The sequence below is a fragment of the Scomber scombrus genome, chromosome 8 (genome assembly GCF_963691925.1).
Source record: "Scomber scombrus chromosome 8, fScoSco1.1, whole genome shotgun sequence".
NCBI classification, from domain to species: Eukaryota; Metazoa; Chordata; class Actinopteri; order Scombriformes; family Scombridae; genus Scomber; species Scomber scombrus.
Window position 1 is genome coordinate 27,395,882 of NC_084977.1, and position 22,900 is coordinate 27,418,781.

The window sequence follows — 22,900 nt, forward strand, 5'->3', positions numbered from 1 at the left end:
ATATGTAAAATACTAAAATAGTCACTTATAGATATGTAAAATACTAAAATAGTCACTTATACATATGTTAAAATACTGAAATATTCACGTTTATACATAAAATACTAAAATATTCACTCATAGATATGTAGAATACTCAAAAATTCACTTATAGATACGTAAAAATACTAAAATATTCCCTTATATACATGTACAAACACTCCAAATTCACATATCGACATGTAAACTACTCAAATAGTCACTTATAGATATGTAAAATACTGAAATATTAACTTATAGATATGTAAAATACTAAAATAGTCACTTATAGATATGTAAAATACTGAAATATTCACTTGTAGATATGTTAAAATACTGAAATATTCACATTTATACATGTAAAATACTAAAATATTCACTCATAGATATGTAGAATACTCAAATATTCACTTATCGATACGTAAAAATACTAAAATATTCCCTTATATACATGTACAAACACTCCAAATTCACATATCAACATGTAAACTACTCAAATATTCACTTATAGACATGTAAAATGCTAAAAATATTCACCTATAGACATTTAAAAAAAAATACTCAAATATTTACATATACAGTACACATGTAAAAATAGTCAAATATTCATATGTAAAAATATTAAAATATATTTTATACATGTCTCACAACAATGACTCTCAAATAAAGGCCAAATGCCAAAAAAATTGATCACAAATCCTCAGCTGTAGTCAAGCATACCTTAATGTGTTATTATTTTCAATTAAATGCCAAAAAATACAACCTTTTCTGTTTTCTTCAGAAAAAACATTGCTTCACTTTTGACTGTGATACTGGCATCCTGCTATGTTCTGCTGTGAGGGTCGGACCTGCTTGCTGCCCCTTTACATGGAGCTAGTATTTGGACTCATGTGTTCTCTATTCAGCACCATGACAATGCACGACTACAGGGATCTAATGATTATGCATTATATTCCCTGGCAAATACATTAGTGCACTAATATTTACCAAAAGTGTGAGTCTTCATATACAGACTCTGAGAGGTGGCTCTGTTTCCATTGTGTACATTTCCTTTTGCACCTGTTTTGAAAAACTATGCTTCATGTTGTGCTCATCTCAAGAAGATAAAGAAAAGTCTCACCTGGAGACCTCGCCTCATTTCAGCGAAGGATTCTGGCTGCTCTGCTGTATCTTACAGGTGTGGATTTAGTCCGGTGAATTCCTCCAATTCCTGCCACTGTAAATGCAAGTCACTTCAAAGTCATAGTGAGGGATGACATTGGACCTACAGTGAAGCAGTTTAGTCCTGATAAGAGTGTAATCTTTCAGAATGATAGCAGCTTTATCCACAGTGATCACTGAATGGACTGGTGAGCATGAAAACAGTGAAAACACCAGCATGGACATCGTAGCCGCCAGATGTCAACCCAACTGGGCAAAAAATGATCCATAATATGAGAGATTCTGACACAGTGGTTCATCAAAACACCAAATGACCACCAAACTTTACTATCGCTGCAGTTCAGTTTGAGATACTTGTAAGCTCTGAAGCTAACTGAAGCAGCTTGTGGATTGATGCCTCATTAAAATAGGCCTACTTTATTTTGGTCTTACTGATATATTGTACTGTAGATCTGGACTAATGTAATATATACTCAATTTAAAAAAATGTAAACAGTGATGGGACATATTTTTTGTCATCAACACGAGCAAATTCCTAATGTCAGAGGTCAGATTTATTGTAATCATCTCATTAATCATTGTCTTTATTAACTTTAAAGGATTTGGTTGAAGAATTTCCATTTTTTTCTTATTGCCAAATCTCATATACAGAGAAAAAACAACAATGAACTCATCTTACTTACTGCCCATGTATTGTTTGTGTAGTCAAAGCCTGATATATCACATTCCTCTGTTCCATAATCCTCTGTTGTTGTCCAGAAACTACTGAAATCAATGAGCTTTTGCACTAAAGTCTTTTGAAAAAATGTACAATGTGGCACAAAGTCAAGAGGTTGGGATGTGTAGCACAACAAGTTAGTGAAGCTCGGTAAACGGAGCCAGATCCCCACACATGTGCAGTGGTGTCTGCTTTACAAAGAACTGCTCTCTGGAGACTCAAAATGTGATCGCTGTTGTTAATATTTGGGGCCGTATCTAAAGAAATAAACATGCCCAAACTCTTTATGGTGAAGGAACATGTCACCCATTTTAATAGTTTTTAGAAAGCAACAGAGGAATACGATATTTTAGACTTTGGATACAAACACACAATACTTGCAAATATATCAATTCATTGTTGGTTTGGGTCTGCACATGAGAAAAATATTTAAAAAATCGTCAACCACATAATGTCCTCTAAAAAATCTTCCCTAATCCTGCACAGAGGAAATAAATTGATATTGTGTGAAAGCTCTAAGATTCAAAGCAGCCATTTTAGGCTTAAACTTGCCAAAAATGTCAGAATTTTTTAGACCAAAACTTGAATGAAATACACCTTTACATACAGTGGGCAGGTGATGTTAATATCAGAATTCCTTCATTCATTCACACATGTATTTATCTGTCAGTGTAGCTCATATATGCTTCCAAAAACAAAGTCAAGAAGGTTAAACACAACAAAATGATACTCTCATGTGTTGATCTTTTGAATTAATTTTCTTTACAATCAATAGGCTGACACAACAGGTCATATGGAGACTGATATTTCTTTTTAGCCAGGTATATTGTTTACATTCATAAGTCTGGGTCAGGATTGCTGTGTGAGTGTGTGTAGTAGTTAAACACAGAGCAGGCACTGGCTCATATTTTACAAACAGCCACTGTGACACCTAGTGGCCAACAGTTATCCTCCTGGGGACTGTTCCTCCTGCTCACTAGATACATTTACTCTGATTTAGCACCACCATGAGACTGCACTCCACACACACTACAGGGCTCCAGGTTAAAACAAACCTCAACAGGGAATATAAGAGCTGAAAATAACACTTTGACACTGTGGCAATTACTTGTACTTGGGGCAATTTTGGGTTTGTTTAGTGTTATGAATTGAGTTAGGTCAGGTCAGGTTAAGGTTTGCAAAAGTCACTCTAACTTCTAAATAGTCATAAAATCAAATATATCACTTACAACTACATGCTGTACGTGTTTTAAAATGAATTAATCTGGAGAAAAAGGTAAACAAATAAAAGTGCAGTAACTCCCAGATTCATTAGACTGCGTTTTTAAATAGTCAGATGACTGGGAGGAAACAACAAAATCTCTCAGGCTTAATAATTAATGCTATCTGGTTCTTTGAAAGGTTTCAGCGATAAATAGCTCTTTATTTTCAATTATCATTAATTGAATAACACAAGTAACACAAGTCAAACTCTTTTCACTGATGTGTGTGAATATGCTTGAAATTATATGATGAAAGGGTCTTTAAGGGAGTTTACTCGGTACACTGTTGGTGTTGTTCAACGGCACAACAGGTGTATGACATCAATCAATCGATCAATCAATCAGACTTATCAGTTAGACTTATGTATTTACTTATTAATTACTTCCACAGTGATCCCTTGGAGAGGTTTATGGACAAGGGAAACTTCAAATTGTGGACAAATACAATTCAATATAAAGAAAAATTTTTAAAAAAATGACAAATAAACAGCGATGCAAAGTAGCACACTGGTAAATATTCAATATTGAGTTATTTTAAAAATATTTATATAATAGTAGTCATTATTGTTTCAGCACATAATGCTATATAAATATGTCTATCACACAAAAATCATGAAACATTCAGAACATGTAATCAGGTAGACTTAAAAAAAATAATTGTGAGTTATGTCTGAAGCAAAATTATTTATATGTAATAACATGTTAAACTTTCAGGTTTTGTTGTTTTTTCAATCTTGTCTGAATTACTACAGCGTTTACATCCCAGTTGTAGTCATTGAAGAATAACACATACAGTAGTAATTGCACTGCACTATTAAATGCAATGAAAAATTACACCAGTAAACAGTTCAGTATTAAATCAATGCATGTGAAAAGCTTAAAAAACATCCTCAGGAAACCTGCTGAACAACGGCTTAAAGTTGAATTATTACACAGCAAAAAATATATGTGTAAATAAACTTTAAGCATGTTTTGAGCTACCGTTTGATGTATTCTGACACTGTGAAGAGGCAGACATGAAGACAGCATGTTCCTGCAGTGTTTCATATTGTGTGTGTGTGTGTGTGTGTGTGTGTGTGTGTGTGTGTGTGTGTGTGTGTGTGTGTGTGTGTGTGTGTGTGGTGTGTATGTGCAGCTCTGTGGTGAAAATATTCTGCTTGGTCTGAAGACATTACCACAGACCCTCACAGTCTGCCTGATAGTCTGTCCTCACGTTCTGATTTAAACCAGTTTACCAATTCCATTATGCTAAGCCCGAACACTGGTTGGGAAATGATGAACGATTATGTGAAACACATAATCTCCCTGCTGCACCATCATTGCAATATGACAGCCAAATTTCATTCATCCTATCCAATTTCTTCCTTATTTAAGGAAAGAAAATTACTGGTCCCAGTAATCAGATATGTAGCGAGGCTGTGTGCAAGAGTTAAGCCCACTCCCATTAGGCTTTCTGCCTTGCTTCTGCTGTAGTCGAATACACACACACACAGACACACACAGGAAGACAGATACACATGTTCCACATGTCTGACCCTACTCAGTTCTCACATCCCCTTTCACCCGTTTCAAGGACTATTATTTGGCATTGATATATTCTGTACAACATCATCCGTTAGCGATGCCAGTTTGAAACACAGTGTCCTTTAAGTGGTTTAGAGAGGTGCAGACGGGCATCTCCACCACACACACTCCTCTTTTTCTCTCTGTGCTGAAAAAGCACAGCCCAAATGTTCTTTGTCCAAACAACAACACCATTTTTGAAATTAGGCTTAATTAGATAAGAATGTAATTTTGTCTTTTTGGCCACCATTATCCTCTGACAAAAATCAAATGTAATGGCGAGACATTATTTAGCACCAATATTCATTCCCCCCTCTCTGTCTCACTCTCTCTTTCTCTTTTGCTGTCTCTGTGGAACAAAATCACCAGCGAGCTGCTATATTAAACACCATGTAATTTATTGCTAATACACTCTGGATATCATACAGTAGGTGTATTGAGCCTATGACTGTTTGTTCTCTCCCACACATGTCCAATTTCTCTTTCCTATCGGGAATGCATTATAGGTGTAATTGAAAATTAGTAGTACATCTTTTTTTTTTCGTGGGGTAATTTATCAGGCCTTATTGTTCCTGTGTGACACCTCCAGGGCCTGTTTCTAACAAGGAGCCTGGAGCACCGAGAGGCTTTCTGCTTGCCCAGGCCCCGCAGTGCTCTCTCTGCTTTGTCACTAATTGTGGCCTCCTCTCCACTGAATTGTTATTCGGGTAAAAGAGCTTGTTGGCTCGATGCAATGAAGCTGCCGGTGACGCTCTCACCATTATCAAAGATACTCTTGATCTTTTCAAAAGCAGGAAATAGATTTTTTCCCAAGCCCCTGTTCAATCACACAGGGAGTTGGGGGGGTAGAGGAGAGTGTGTGAGTGGGGGGGGGAGTAATTTGCAATGCGTCCATTAGTTCTTCATTAAAGCAAGATTAAATTGCACCTCAAATCACATCTGCCTTTTCTCAAGTAAAGGGTGACAGTTTTAGGGCCAAAACTAATTACTAGTGCCAATGAATGAGAGAGGAAAACAGGGCTGTTTTTACATGAGATAGTGTGGCCTGTCATTATATTCAGACTAATTCCACTCTGCCTGCTCTCTTAATGAGACCAGAACGTCCTCACATCTCTCTCTTTCTCTCTCTCTCTCTCTTTCTATGTATCTGTGCACGCTCCAAATGTATAATTTTGATAGCACTTGGAGTTTGCATTAATTCATTTTTCTGTGAGACCTGCTACAAGTGCCAAATCTGTGATGTTCTGAATTATCAGACAGAAAGAAAAGGCAGACAGACAGGCAGGCAGACAGACAGGCAGGCAGGCAGACAGTTAGAGGGAAAGAGAGAGAGAGACAGTTGCAGGAGAATAAAAGTGAGACCAATACTGACTGTTTTTCATCATCGTCTTTGTTTAAAAGTTATGAGATGTAAAGCTAAAGAGACTGTATTTCCTGTCATAAAAATGTACCTTAAAGGTGACTAAAGTATCTTAGTGTCTTGAATAAAAACACAAACTTTGTGGCAGATATAAATGCAATAATGTGCAATCACAATTAACATGTTGCTTTGTATGGATGTAGACTTTTCTGTTGTCTCAGCTCAGACTTGAGACTTAAGTATATTCAATAATAAAATTAAAGCTAAACCATTTCAGGTAATTAATTCTCTGTACGTTTCACAGTTTTTCTCAATGCTTCTTGTATAACCTCCAAGAAAATTACAATATCACACCTATTAAATGTTTTGGAGACACCTGATACATATTAGAATACCAACAAGTCAAGAGTGTAAAGAGTTATGCAGAAAGAAACTATAGGTGAAGGCAATCTTAAAATACTGTAACTCAAATAAAGATGAAATGTTCAATTGCTTTGTTAATGGACAGAAAATGAATCTGCATTTGTGATGGACATCTCTCACAATATTCTGACGTTTCATAGACTAAACAATTAATTATTTGGGGGAAATAATTGTTATCTGCAGCCCCAAACTCAAATTAAGATGATTGTTGCTTTTTGTAATTCTTGAAAAGGTAAAACAATGGCAAAACCAGAACACACAAGGCCTTTGAGCAATGAGCCATGTCAGGTGTGTTATGTTAACGAGAGGAGGACACAAGAGAATATAACATTTCTATATCCACCACAGTACCATCATTTTAACCTGGATGACATTCATATTTATACAATATGTCTGGACTTCACTACGTTTTGACTGCTGGAACATCTCTTCTGTGTTGATGTGGAAACATAATGAAAGTGAGGGAAAAAGGGGCACTGAAAGGATCTAGTGAGAGCAGATTCTGACACTCTGAATTATGGGTGTTGAAAGCAGTCTCACTGTTCTGTGCATTTAGTGTCTAAGCCACCATTAATGTTCTTCACTTTCGTTATTTACCTTTTCATGTATGGTTAATGTGAATACAGTATTTTTCAGCTTGTTGCTTATTTTGTGCATTTACTGTAGGACACCAAACTACACTAACACACCAACACTGAAAACTCTTGTAAATACTCTGCAGCTCCATGGAAGTTTCTAAGTTGAGATGCGGCTCATAGCTGCATTGGCATCACGTTAAACGGCTGCATGCCAGAACAAATATTTCATCACATCCATCATATTTCTTTTTGTCAGTCAGATACAGAAAAGTTTGCGCATATGATTTGCAAACTGTCCCGTTCTCTTAACCTGATAGCAAAAGTCTGAGTGTGCTGTACGTGATCTAACTCCCCAGCTCCTCTCCCCACTCCTCTCCTCTTTCTTCCTCTCCTCCCGGATCGACAGACACACTTCTCCCGTGCTCGAGGTTGAGGGTGGTTAGATTAGTCTAAGAGCTGAGAGCAGCCAAGTCTCACAAACAGGATTTAGCATGTTGTCTCACAGTGGCAGCCCTGCCTGGGATCACATGGTGCTGATGAGCCCTTGGGCATAACATGCTTATGGCAGATACACTGCGATTTACAGAGACAGGAGAAGTGCAGAGTACACCAACTTAACATGTGTGCATTTGTTAACAGTGCACAAAGTTGAGATGTTGGCATCTTTAAATGAGTCAACAATGTTGTGAGGCTTTACCTCTGCGCTGTGTATAAATCTCTTAATGCACATTACAGGCTTTTCAGACTTGCCAGCTGATTAGCCCTCTCAAGACGATTTTTGCCATCCTTAAAATACATTTTTTTCTACATACAGTGCATTTTTCTCTTCTTCGCAAGGTACCAAACCTCCTTTCCTTGCAAAAAAATATATATGCACTAGCACTAATTTTTTAAGCAGAGGAATCACCCCACTGGTTTCTGCTGAAGTGAGATTTGGCTGCAGAGACCGCACTGGTTCCAGAAATTCAAACCTCATACCATTCCAGGCTGGGCTTATCCTAAGCTTGTTAGTATGTGTGATGCTGGGACCGATAGGGACCTCTACATTACCATAACGCTGCTGAATTAACTATGATCTTCCACTGCACTGGGAGAAAAAAACTGGCCCACAGAAGTTTTGCAATATGCTGTGCAGGATATTATGATAACATGCTATAATAAATGTTTATAATCTACTTAGTGGAGGACCAGGGTTCAAATATGTTTCTATATTAGGCTTATTAATGCTCCCACAGATTTTCTGTTCCACCGTCGGGATGAGCAAGTGAAATGTGCACACTTAACCAGAAATGTGAAAATAAAAGATCTTAGCGTGATGATTAATTAAACGGAGATTGTGTAGTGATACATTACAAAACAGAGACAAATACTGCACTAACAAACACAACCAAAGCTACAATTGAGGACACTGAGGATATGTCCTTGTTATTGTCTATGGAGTTTTCATCCTACAATTAAACACAGACTATACTCGAGGAGTTTTTTTTATATCTGATTCTTGTATTTAGAGTCAATATTCTTACTTGTGGCTAATTTAAGCCTCAGAATACATAACCATAATGACATCCTGGCCATGTAGAGAAAGCTTTGAAACAACATTTGGACCACCAGGTACAGATGATACATTTATTGGAGACATTTTGTGGGTTGGGTGGGGTTGAGTTAGTGATTTATACCTCAGTATTTCCAAAACACAATTTTGCTATTTCTCTTCTTATTCCAGATGATATTCCAGATGTCTTTGTGCATCATTTCAGACACATTTTGTAATGAAATTCACCCTCAAATTTGGCCAAATTGGTATGTTTTGAAAACTTTTGGACCTTGATTAGAATTTAAAATGAAGTTCTTTGGGTTTGAGCAATGTTCATCTGCACAGCATGAGTTTATAATCTTATAATGACCGATCAGTGGTATTTACAGATTTAAGTGTTTGCCTCATCTTAAATATGCTCTTCATATTACATCACAAAGGAGTGTCACTTCACCTCATGATCATTATTTTGGCTGTATATAAATGAATAAACTATCACCGGCGCAGCAGCTAGAAGTCCTCGTCTGACCTGCTGTGTTAATCTGACTGCTGGGTGAATGTCTCTTTGGGAACACCATAAGGCCTGTACATATTCAAGACACATTAGACGATACCCTCTTAAAGTATCCTTTATTATACTTGCTCGTCTTATTTTGATAAACAGTAATTTGGTGTCATGGAGGACAGTGAGGAGTGAATGGGACTTGTCTGTCTATCTGTCTTTCTGCCATTCACGCCATTTCTCTGTTGGGTTAAGACTCCTCTCTCTCTCTCTCCCTCTCTCTCTTTCTGTGTGTTGACACATATACATATCACACAGCTGGATTAGCATGACGGTGACTGTAACAAACCTCGCTTTTGAAAAAAAAAAAAAAGAAAGGAAAAAAGCACCCTATTCTATAGTGGAGGTGCCCAGCCAGAAAATAGCATACTTAGACAACAATGGCGTGGTAAGTACCTTAGCAAGGATCAGCGCTGGCAGAGTGAAACACATTACAAAACAATGGCTGACTGCCTGCCTGCTTGGCTGCTTGGCTGGCTGTCAGGAGCTGTGGGCTGCCATGAGCTGCCATGCTGATATTTGTCAGGGGAGAGAAAAGGAGACAGAGACACACATCATCATCTCGCTCCTCATCGCTGTAAACACTGGTGTGAGTGACTGGTCACAGCGAGTCTAATCCCGCCTGCAAACGCATCTCCCATGATCCCCCACCACCACTACCCTTCTTCTGCAAAGTGATGTTGTTCCTCGACATGACAACAACATGTTATGTGGATGCAGAGGTGACAGGAGGAGATATGAAAGGGGCAGAATAAAAGTGTGGCTCAGATAGATGTGGTTTGATCTTAAGCTTAAGATGCTGCTTGGGTCTTTGAGTTTTCCTGTTATTATTCATGATAATAGTGTTTATACCCGTAATGCACTTCAACTTATAAAGATATTAAATCAGATACATGCAATTAGATACTAAATACACACAAGATCAAGAAAACCTGATGGTAAATATTAGAGCTGTAGCAATTAGTCAATTAATCAACAATTAATAAAATAATAGATTCATCATTTAATTCATTTCTTAATCAAACATTTATGGTTCTGTCTTCTCAAATGACAGATTTACTGCTTTGTGTTGTTTTATATCATTATAAACTAAATATGAGTGGCTTTTTATCTTTTTGTTGGACAAAACAAGACATTTGAAGATGTCACCTAGGACTTTGGAACAATGGGATGGATATTTTTCTCTTATTTTCTGATATTTTATAGACTAAGGTCAAGACAGATCAGTGAATGGAGAAAAAATAATCAGCAGATAACCTGATAATGAATATAATTATAAGATGCAGCCTTAGTGAATATATGAGATAGTAGTAATGTATATATAAATTATTTTTTAAATGATAGCAATGTTAAGACTAATAACACATTTTAGTGGGTTTTGGGGCCAGAATTAAATCAAGTAGAAACTGTTTTTAAATATGCTGTAATAAAACTAGATTTAAAATCCAAAACAAATTAAGAACCATAGTCCTAATTTTAAAAAAAGGACAAATAATCCTGTGTTTGAATTATGCTGAAAATAACACAGAGAATATCCAGCTATTATTTCCTCAATATCATGCGTTCAAAATTACACATTTACATTCCAATATTTTGATATGATCTAAATCAGGAAGTCAAATATATTCCAGTTTTATTATTGGGCCAATAATGAGTAGAGATTGTTTAATGCCAGTTAAAAGAGGAAAAGGGCTTCTGTAAGTAGAAGGGGGGGAAGGGGCGTTACTAATGATATAAGAGCGAATGCTGGAGCATCTCCTGGAAATCTGGCAGAAATCCTAATGTCGCTCCTGTCCCCTTTTAATGCAAACCAAATGAGCCTGCACTGTAATAAGAAGCTTCCCAGAATTAGTTTCCGTTTGCAGAAAATTGCGAGAGAAAAAAAACCCTAGTACTTTTATCTATGAATTTCACTCCAGCATAAGCAAAAAAAAAAAAAAATAAGAGGAAGAAAAAAAGAGAAAAAAAAGGCAGACCCTCCTCTGACATTATTTGGATGACGTTCCATCAGTAGCAGCAGCAAGAAATAACATTGTGCAAATTCTATGCATGTTAATGATAAATAGGAATCCACCTGCTCACAGATAAAATGAGTTTAATTTCCCCCCACCCGCGCCCATGTGCCTGCCTGGCCTTTTAGAAATTACTTATGCACAGCTATTATTAAAATAGGGCCAGAGCAAATGAGAAAGAAGCGCTATCTCTGGAGAGAGTGGTTGGGTTTAGACTGCTGCTGCTTCTGCAGCCAGGACTCTGCTGCTTCACACAGTCAGCGTTTCTTTCTCACACATACACACACATGCACACATGCAAACACACACACACACACACACACACACACACACACACACACACACACACACACACTGAAGTACATGTATGCCCCTGCACACACACCTCACCTCCTCTCAGCTCTTGTGGCAGCTCTGACACTGTGTTTACTAAATTAACCCAAATCCTTTTTTTGGTGGGACTTTTATAGTGTAATGGAATTTGCAAGCTTTGTGAGAACATCTCTATGAATGTCTATCTGCGTGCACGTGTGTGTATGCTAATATGCGCTTGTGTACCAGATGGGGTATGAATGTGTGTGTGTCTCAGCGTACATTTGTACACTTGAGCGTGCGTGCTTGTTTTGTATCCGAGTGTAATATTGTTGTTGGAAGGAAATTTTCTTTGGATGTACAATGTGCTTGTCCCTGCATCTTCAGAGTAGCTGAGGATGTAACAATTCAATGCTGAAGGCTTGGAAAATATAATTTATAAGTGTTGACAAGAATATTTATCTATGCATGGATAAAAAAATAAATAAAAAAATAGGGAGGTGGTGAAAGGGGGGGTGGGTAAAATTGGGAAAGGCGAACGAGAAGGTAGGCCAGTGTAAAAAGGATTTAAAAAGAGGTCAGAGCAGGAGTGTTTTTGCACAAAAGGTACTGTATATTCTCTGCCACCTCTGCTCCATTAGCAAATCAACAGATTCCTCTCATCTCTCTTTTTGGCCTTGAACACTTCCAGAACATTCATCCTTTTCATCCACACAAGCTGAAGGATGTTCTGATGGCTGGCTGTACAGCCTCTCTCCAACCTGAACTCCAGCCTCTTCATTGCTCTGATTCAATAATGAGTGGAGAAAAAAAGAAAAAAAGAAAAACCCCAACAACATCCAAACTGGAACTCATTAGCTGAAAAAAAAGAAGTCGAAATTGGAACTGAATTGAACACTCGAAGGTGACATCCTGACATTGTATGAAATTAAAAACTGCCTGAGCTGCGAGGGGAAAGACAGAAGAGCAGGTTCACACACTGACAATGGTGCTGTCAAAACTCTGAGGCAAAAACAATGTTTTACGCTTTGTGCATTTTAGATTATATATATATATAAAAAAAAGAAAAAACAGTCCAGTGCAGTTCATTCAAAGTAAACTGAGTGCCTCTTGTGAAATTACATGAAATAAATAAAAGACATTATGCCATTAGGCTGTAAGGAATAACTCAAGAGGACACACAGAACAATGTGGCTCCCTCACTTGTTTGCATTTTGTCTCGGGGCTTCCTGCTGTGTGTGTTCTTTCTAATGACTGCTCGCTGGGAGAAAAACGGCCTATTGGGGACATTAAGACTCTAATAAATGAGGTTCACTCTCCACTTCATGCACTCTAAGGGCAGCAATTATGTCAAAACAGTGTTTATAGTTGTAACAGTAAAGAATATGTCTGTCTTGTGGAAATGGGCTTGACAGTTTTGCTTTATGCCCGTTGAAATTACTACAGCACATTGTGATGATGTCACTACATAATGTTTCTAAATGATACACTATAGTTTACAAATGCTATGGTTGTTATTATTACAGAGCGCGACGACCGGACAACAACTGTGAAGACATATCATTGTGTTGACATGCTTCACCATTTCATGCCTGCAGCGTATAGTTTAAGAATGAATAACGTATATACATGCATATGTATAATGTATGTACTCTGGTATATTACGATCAGGATTTACTGCTTAAAAGCTGGTCCAAAAGAGTGAAAATAACATCTTTTCAGTTTTTAACCATATAAGAACCAAATTGATGGTTTTAAGACTTGGAAAAAGGATGGTGAAGTCACAATATCTATAAATGGGTGTTGTCACATGTTGGGGGTGTTATTATAGAACATATTAGTCCTCTTGGAAATGGCACAAAGCTCATGTAAAGACATAAGTGTCCAAAAGTATTGCAGTAGAGGAAAAAGCAAAGTACACGTATGAGGTACGCAACAGAAAAGAGAAATAAGAATCTTAAATAAAGTGGATTTAAAGGAAAATACCAACAAATAATCAATTCACAGATAATAAAATGATAGTGATGAACAGCATAGTAACAAGTAGAGTTTAATTCAGATATTTGATTGTTTCTGATCAGGTGATGATGGTCAAAGAAGGTAATTTAGTTTTAAAACTCGACATGCACATAATGAGTTAATGCAGATGTGTATTTTAGTATGTGGAGTCCAGCTGTTGAATACTGCAGGGAAGGATTTGTCCAACTAGTTGTTGTCCGTTACCAAAAAAAAAACCCCAAACAACAAATTATTGGATGATATGAACATAATGAGTAATCTTTATGTTTACTCTCCTTTCATGTGTGTTTTAATGTGTGTATACATCTTAAAAGGTTGTTGGCAGGCAAGTTATGTTGATTATTTATTATGAGAAGGTGCAGCATCAGTTCATGGAAGATTTTTCTCCTCCTTATATTTTATGTGACATTTTGTGTTAGTCAGATATCTATCTATCTAACATATTATTTTATCTTAAGCTCTGAATTTATTGAATCTTCTATAATATTTCTTCTTTGTGTGATGAGTAAAGAGCCAATGTAAAAAAAAAAGAAGACAGAAGCAATAGTGACATTCATATAATTACAATAAGAGTAATATATGAATATATAATACAACAGGTCTTGGGATGTCAAGGTATTTAGTTTTCTAAATATTTTGCAACTGATTTGATGAGTTATGGTTGTCTAATTCAATAGGTACATTCAATACTGGATTCAGCATCATAACGATGCTATTCAACCCTAAAATAGTGTCCCAGTTGGATTTCTTGTTTCTATTCAAAACTTTGTGACAACATTATGTGTCATAATTGAAGTTGTATACAATATTGCTAAAGAAAAACATTTTGTTTTGTTGTTGGATTAACACTCTAAAGCATCCAGAGATAAAAAGTCACTGTGGGCATCTACTGAGCCCTGCCTGTAAACTTTGACACTGGATTCAAGACAAACAGGCAGTTGGTATATCAACATTGTGCTTTAGTGGTGTGTATTATTATTATTTTTAATCAATTACAGGGGCATTTACAAGTCATGTTCAGTTTACATGACTGGACATGACAGGAGCGAGCTTTCTGAAGTCTGAAAAAATAACCTTGATGACATCATCAGGCAAATATCGGCTTGGGCTTTGAGACTTCACATTTTTAACAGAAAGAGCTAAAAACTGGGGGAACGGAGTTGGAAATGTAGAATCCAGTGTTTTGTGGGCTTGATCTATTGTTTATTCAAGGGGAACAATGATGGGACAGTTATTTTCTGTTATCTATATGCTGTTATGATGTCAGATGTCAGGGTTAAACATGGTGAAAGCTCCAAAACTTGAGGTGAACATATGTAAAAATGCCGCCTGCAAGTCAAAAGCCAGAGGTCAACCAGCCTGAACTATCCATTTGCTGTGTTGCCTTTACTTCCTCATCAGACTGAACCAGTTTGTTCACACATGGCCACAAACAGCTGTCCGTTGCATAGTCTTTGTTGCTAAGGTTGTTGCTAAAGCTGTTCCACTGATTGTCCACTTTGTCCAATTGTATATTTAGGATTGGATTCGAACATGTACGGACATATTTGAGGAGTTTCCATTTTGAGTCGAGAATGAGAAAAACAGGTGAAATGCTTAAACTGCTGTTAGTCCTCTGAGGTTGAACTGAGGAGCTGCATAAAGAGCCAGTATAAGATAAGTAAAGAGTTAAACCTCTAGTGCAAAGATATTCAAGTAGAGCCCAAGAATATAGACCTCAAAAAGTGCATTATACATCCCCTCAATTCCGTATCTTGCAAGTCCTCTAATTTAATGGAAGTGCCATACTAAATCGCTGAAGTGCCCCTTTAAAACAAATTACCACAAATGACACATAATGTAATCTGGCCTTTGGGGGCCCTTGATGGTAAGGGGCCTCAGGCCACTGGCCAGTCTGGTAATCCAGCTCTGAGCACATGCTGTAAAACTATCTGGACAAACACTTTGATCCAGAAGGTTAGCAGGATAGTAACACGATCCCATTTGCTTGATGAGTTGATGCCCCTCAAAACTCCTCAGGGCGACTTTTGGATGACTACAGAAATTATTTTAAAATCGCGGCTCCCCGTAGAAGAAGTTTGAGACTGCAGTATTGTGACAGCGCTGAGACGAGGGCCAGTGACAGCGACAGGGTGAGAGTCTGATTGAATGGCAGCAGAGAAGCGTACATCTTTAAATTCCTCATTATCCACTAACACACAGACACCACGTCTGCTCCTATTCCATTACTTACTCCTCTGTATTGTCATGCTCCGAGAATTCAATGTAGTACCTTTTATTGTAGAAAATGAAAAATGTCATTTTCCCCTTCTCTCACTCTCCCCCTCTCCTAACACTAATTTAAAATGTCTCATCTCCCTCTGCGTGTTCAACAGTCTGATTGCCTCAGTGCTGAAGAAAGAGGCCTAAGAGGAGGAATCCCCTCTCTTTGTGAAAAGGAGTCCAGGTGGGAGCTGAGGAGAAGGAGGAGGAGGTGGAGGAGAATGGAGTGGGATGATTCATGAAGGCAAGAATCTGCAGCTTCATCAGAGTCGGTCAAGCAGGACAGCTGCTGCTGCTGACCTCCCGAACTAGCAGAGAAACCCACACCTTCAAGGACTAAAGGTCTTTTTATTCTTTTCCCTCCGGCAGTCAGTCTGCCCTCTCTCCCTCTGTCGTTCTTTCTTTCTTTCTCCACCACTTTTTCACTCTCAGCTTATTGCAACAGAGCAGGGTCAGGACTTAACCTCCCTGAGAAATAAAGTCCTTCAGGTCTGCAGGAAAGGACAGTGATGAGGTGCCTGAAATACAGCATACATACACGCATGTTTATGAGCGTCCCTGGTTGTGAATACATTATCTGACAGAGTGGTAAAAAGACAGCTAACTATGGCTTCATTCATAAAAGAAAAAGAAAAAATAGCATTAAAGACTAAAATAGTTGCTCCAGTCTTTAGAGAGGATGCATTTTTCTTTCTGTAAAGGGCCGTGTACTGATGACTTACCCTGGAAATGAATTATTATGATATATATAAAAACACATTCACCACCTTAAAGTTGGACCATTTGAATTCACTCTGGTTAACTCAAAATTTCAAATTCAACACCGTGGCTCTTCTGTTTTGTGTATTTTCACCATTTGATTCTGAAAAATCTAAATCATACACAATTCACTTGTTGTGTTATTAGTTTTTGTCATATTTCTTATTTAACCTATTTATCTCATAATTATATTTTACTTTAGTTATGTAAGCATGTTTTAGCTTTTTAAACCACAGAAATATGCAAAAGGTTTAAATGTGATGTTTGTATTGTATAACCGGATTATGATAGTGCTTTCCTGTTCTGTTTTGCCTATAAGATAAGATAAAAAAACATAATAATAATAATATAATAATAATAACAAAACAAAAAGCACCATTTACTTGCAGTTTGGTGTGCACCGAATGGCTAACCAAGAAAACTTACGAGAAGGAGTGTTGAATCCAGGGTCATGACTGAATTATTATTCAGTCATCATTTAGAGAGCTGGTTTCAGACAGGTATCTGTGGACATACAGTATCAGGTATTAAAGATATTTACTGATTCAGGGTCCAGAATGAAATATATTTCTGGGACCCCAAATTTCTGGCAGCATCCAGTTACGTTTCTATTAAAACTAGTGAAACACTGATGTTTGTCTTGTTTCAGGCTCATTCACAAATGTATCTAAATTTACATTTATGTTTATCTGAAATAATATACAATTCAAACAAAGGCATAAAGCAGCAGTAGTATGGATGGAGGTAAAACTAGTGTGTAATGTTCTCCTTCCTGTAAAACTACAGCTGCTGTCCACAGTGTTCCACTGCCCTCCAGTGGACAGCTGCAGAACTGCATATCTGACGCCTCTAGAGTGGTGAGAAATTTCAGATTTCATCCAAACCTGAAATATGAGGAACATGTGGAAGTGTTCAGCCACAGAGAAGATCGAGCTGATTTTCCAGAAGTAGATGGGGGTCAGTGCTTTGCCTAACCCTAACCCTAACCCTAACCCTTTATTCATTCGTCTATGTTATAATTAATTAAATTGGAACCACTGCTACGTATGTGTATAATGGGGGGTCAAAAGATATGAGAATTTGTGGAGATTTTTTTGTGCTCTCTGCTGCAGAGGGAGAGTGATAACTAAGGTTTGTGTTTTGATTACCAAAGCTTAAACTGAGATTTTGCTGTCTTCATAAAGAGTTTCAATTAGTTGTTCATCATTCAATTTAAGGATTAAATATGAAGCTCTTGGTTCTTATTGTCAGCAACTTTTGGTGTGCAAGTTTTTGAAAAAAAATCAATATAATTCATGGCTGTAAAAATGTGGATGTATAATATCCATTACTTGTATTATTAATATTATGAGATGACAACAGTCTTCATTGTGCTGTCATCCGTTTTTAGTGGTCTCTATTTTCCTTCTATCCAGTATTTGACAGCTATAACTGAAAGCACAGAGAGAAATCACACTACAATCCATAAACCAGTCATTTTTTTGACATAATAGCAGCAGAATAATCCATGTGCTCAGTGATGCGTCTTGCTGGGGGAACCCAAAAACTCCTCCAGTCCCTCTTTATAGGACTAATGATGACCCACAGAGTGAACACTCAGCTGGACGACTCCAGGATCTCCTGTAGTCAGTATTTATAAAGATTAAGATGTCAGGCATCTGAGACAGAAAGGACAGGATCAGGAGTCTGTGTGTACAGTATTAGATGAGGAGGCTTCTCTGCTGCCTGTATATTAGTGGCTAATCTGCCCTAACAAGATAGACTGGGACATGTAGCCTCTCTGCTGCATCACTGATGATGGAAGCAGTAATGATGGAGGAGAGCGAGAGGTTGGCAGCTAAGCCTAAAGTAAGCTACTTTTGCACGGGGCGACGCACGGCTGGTCGCACAGCCACTGGAGTGTGTGTGTGTGTCCAGTTATTAAATCAAATATGTGACACCAAGTAGCTTAAAGCACCAATAAGCCATAAGGCCACTTTGGGTTTAATTTGCTAAGTTGAGGGATGAGAGACAACAAGATTTGTAAAAGCCATCGTACTTTTGGGCAACGTTGCTTTCAGTTTGAGGATATATGGAATAAGATGATGGGTTAAAAAGTAATGGAAATATACAGCTGAGTCCAAAACTCCACTGAAGAGACTTCATATTTACTATGAAACCTAAATTGACTCATTTTGTAGCCTCTTGGAGCCAGCGGAAAAGTTGAGAACAAAACATTGACACACTTTGTTAGTAACAGGATGATTAATTTGGTTCAGTTTCTGGCCCACTGGCAAATATAAGTCCATTATTCACTCTCTTTTACTTCTGTTTTTGGTCTTTTGCGCCTCCTGTGAGAAATATCTGACTCTTAAACGGCTAAATAATCCACTATATAGCTACACCAGCAATACTTGCTAACTGTGTCCATTTGCAGTTTGGTGCTGAGTTGCAGTTGTTATCATATTCCACATTTCCATATCATACAATGTTAAATGTGTAAATATTGATTATAGCTGCTTTAAGCTACAACAAAAAAATCCAGTTTGTGTTCATTACAGCTTCCTACTCCTACTCCAAAGATTCACTTGACAATTTTTTACTCAAGGTCCACTTATTGTTCTGGAGCTTCCCCTAAAAATGCATAATGGAGTATGAAACTGGAAAGTTTCACTATCTACAGATTTATGACAACTGAGCAACCTTCAACTGCTCATGACTACCGTGTAATATGGCCGAAAGCTTAACAAGCTGTTTCTAAGGTCAACAATTAAATTTCAAGTTCAGTTTTCTCACTTACCTCTCGTATGTTGCTTTCTAGGTCTACTCTATACTGTCCATTTCAATACAACAGAGGTGAACACATTTTCATTTGTGTTGCTCAGAGCATCAAAAATTGCTTTCAGATACTAATGCTTTCAACAGTTAATCTTAAAATACTATAGAAAGGGTCCATTCTGTATGCAAAGTTGTGATGGTGATAATGATGTGAGCACCACAAACAAAATGATATTTTCCTTAATTGTATTACATTGGGGACACAAATCACATGATTATTTCCAAACCTGATACACAATTAATGAGGTTTCTTTCATGATTTGGGTGAACAGAACCTTTAATAGTATTCCTGATCAGACAGTGACTTCTGATGTTGCTTTTTATGCGTTTCACTTCAGAACTGTTCCCAAAGATCGTTAGTGAAGTACAGGTCTGGTGAATGTGGGAGGAAATCCACATGGGCCAACAGTGCTCACTCTTCCTTGGACTTCAAACAGGATGACATACAGTAGCTTGCATGCATGTTTAGGATCAATATCCTGCTGGAAAATGAATCCTCTTCCTCACATATTACTGAGCCAGAAGGGACAGCATGCCTGTGCAAAATACAGGGTTATTTCTTTCTGGAAAGTGTGTGGCTGATCCTCTGCAAGTCACTTGAAAGAGCCTCATCGCTGAATATTTCCACCACCAGGTTTTGAAGTTTCCTGCACTGTTGTATTAACAAGATCACAGGCTGTGTCCTCACATAAGTTATCTCCTTGCAACTATAACAGGGGGGGAGAAATAGCACAAAAAAGGAGGGGGGGGGGGGGGGGGCAAAACATGGCTCATAATCTGTTATATTGTTAAGATAGTAAAGCTTTTTTGCAACAGATAAATTCAGAGGTCTATCGTAAGTCTATTAGTTGAATCTAATCGTTAATACTGTCCTTGTGAATCACTAATAAGAACAACTTTGCTGCAGGAAAGTGTGTAAGACCAACGTTAACATTATGTTTCCTTCCTGTGAAAACAACAAATCTCCAAATTTGACCATTTTAATTAATATTATTTCATGAGGTGAGAAAAATACTTAATGTGTCCTTTTTGTGTTACATAAAAAACTAGAAAAAACACATTGGACTGCCTGAAAACTACAGTTAGAAATCTGAAGGCAAGACTGTTTTTAGCTCATGAAAAGCAAACAATTTGGATTTACAAGGCTCTCAAAGGAGGTCATTTAAAAGACTGAAAGTGTATGATGTTTTTCATATTTACATGTTGAAAGAAAATGGTGATAAACTGAGAACATCTAACCAAATTAAACTATGTTCAGAGTATATCATAAGTAAATGTCTAAAAAAGATTTTATTGTCATCAGTTCTAAATAATGAAAATTGAATAAGAGCATGTGGGGCTTTTCATGAACTCAAACTGTCGTCCTGCCTGTAATATAATGTTCATCTTTGTTACTGGTAAGATTTCAGATTAATAATATTTTCTGTGGCATAAACAGTACAACTCTGTAAGGGATGATGCATTTCTGTTACATTTTATTAGGATAATACTGATGTGTTATTATCCATATAGAGAAAAGGTTAATATCCGTAATTTGGTTCAAATATCTGCATTTTCCTCTAAAAAAAAAAAAAAAGCACTGAATTCAAAACACAATGAATTAAAAGACTGTGACATGTAGTTGTGACACTGTAAATTCTTTATTGACTCAGAGGTCATTTTACTAAAGGAGCAAAATGTGCTGCAATACAACTGGAACAACTGTATTTTGTAAAGCTGGAAGAAGTACAGACGTACTAACAGTCGGTCAGGTTTGAGAAGAGGTTTAACAATCCAGAGAAAGAAAAGCTCAAAATGGCACAAGGCAGTAGACATAAGGCAGTATCTTCTTCACAGAAACATGTCTCAACTGAAGATGAACACTAAACACAGTTATCTTAAAGACTTTAGCAACTCATGTGGCGTCAGAAGTGCTGAATGTAATAACTTGTCAAAATGTACAAAAAATGACCAAGGAAATGGGGAGATTATCACAGATGATGTAATAATACTGACTCAAAATGTAAACTATGGTGTTTCATCTTTAAATGCAATAATGAAGTCATTTCTTCTATAAGATATGACTAGACTAGACTCTTACAATATGCTAATAATCACCATTTACAATATTAATGTTATCACAGCTATATTTTCTTAGCTGAAGTTAATAATTTCAACCCATTCAGATGAACATTTTTAATACATTTTGACCAGCTACTATGAAGTAATTAGCACAGACATCTAAGTAAAATTACTATTTTTTACCGTCCAACATTGAAGGTAACTGAGACATTGAATCAGCAACACATCTAACCATTAAATCAGCTTTATCAGGAGTGAATTCATGGTACCAACATCAATTTAGCCAATTTCCATCCGTAAAATAAAACTTCTCCTTTATTCTCAGCAAACAGAAATAAAATCAGTTTATTTGTATCGGGCATTTTTGAGACTTTGCAAATGAAAATAACCGTCTCTCTGCAACTGTGGTGAACAAAAACTTTGGAGTTACTTTTTCGGCCCGCCTCCTTTCTCCTTCTCAAACTTGGCAATCTTGTTAAAAATATCCAACAGGTTAGCAGGAAGCTCTTTTTTCGGCCTCTCTGCCGATGCTGACGTCACACCGCGCTCCAGTCTTTTATTGTTTCCTCCTTCTGACCTGCTGCCACTCCTGCTCTCCTCCTCTGCTCTCCACTTTCTGCTTTCCTTCTCTGTTTTCACCTCTTCTACCTCCCAAACTTCTTCCCGCCCTTTGTTCTCATACCTACCGCCGTTGAAGGAGCCTCTCTGGGAGGAGTCACTTCCTCTCCTGCTCCCTGAGTGTTTGGAAGCAGAACCGGAGTTCCCCGAATATTCAGATTTGAAATTAGATTTCCGGGAATACTCGGACTCGGCCGACGAGCAGGATACTTTTCGCTTCCTATTCTCGTCTAAGCTGCTTCTCCTCTTGGAGTCACTATTTCTCCTATTATACTCTTTCCCTCTCTCTTTGCTCTTATCCCTCCTCTCTTCTTTTTCTGGGCTTCTACTCAATGTGTTTTTCCTTTTCCTCCCCCTGCTCTCCTCTCTTTCCCCTTTCTTCTTTTCCCTGCGTGAAGAGTCGGACTCTTCATCCTCTGATGCTGCTGACAACGAGTAAAGCTGGGAGATCCTTCTCTCTACATCTTTCTCCTTCATCCTCTCCTCTACCTTCTCCTCATCCCTCTCCCCAAAATCAGGGCCTCCTTTCTGGTTGAGAAAGGTGGCAGAAGTGTTGGGAGGTGCAGGATACCACTCCAACTCCTCCTCCTCCTCTCTCTCCTTCCTCTCTTTCTCGCTCTTACCCTCCTCACTCCTCCGGCTGTCCCTTGAGGAGACCCTCCGATGGCGCTTGCTTTCCCGCTCAGACCTCCTCCGCTTCTTTTTCTTCTTTTTGGACCTCCTCCGAGAGGAGGAAGATGATAAAGAAGAGTTTCCAGAGGCAGAGGAGGACGATGAAGCGGAAGAAGCTGATCTCTTCCTTTTTTTCTTCATCCTGAAGAAAAGACATGTCCACGGATCTTATTCTGATCAAACAGCTGA

The 22,900-nt window shown here is 37.7% G+C and overlaps 1 protein-coding gene across 2 annotated transcripts in view; it reads right to left on the bottom strand.

Moving 5' to 3' along the window:
* Positions 1-20,981: 20,981 nt before the first annotated feature.
* Positions 20,982-22,900, bottom strand: part of ttc14 (tetratricopeptide repeat domain 14) — a 103,593-nt gene continuing 101,674 nt past the window's right edge. For both annotated transcript variants that reach the window (XM_062424764.1, XM_062424766.1), the window contains one exon: positions 20,982-22,853. In XM_062424764.1, coding sequence (XP_062280748.1) covers positions 21,848-22,853 — 1,006 coding nt within the window. In that variant the 3' untranslated portion in view covers positions 20,982-21,847. The remainder of the gene's footprint in view (positions 22,854-22,900) is intronic.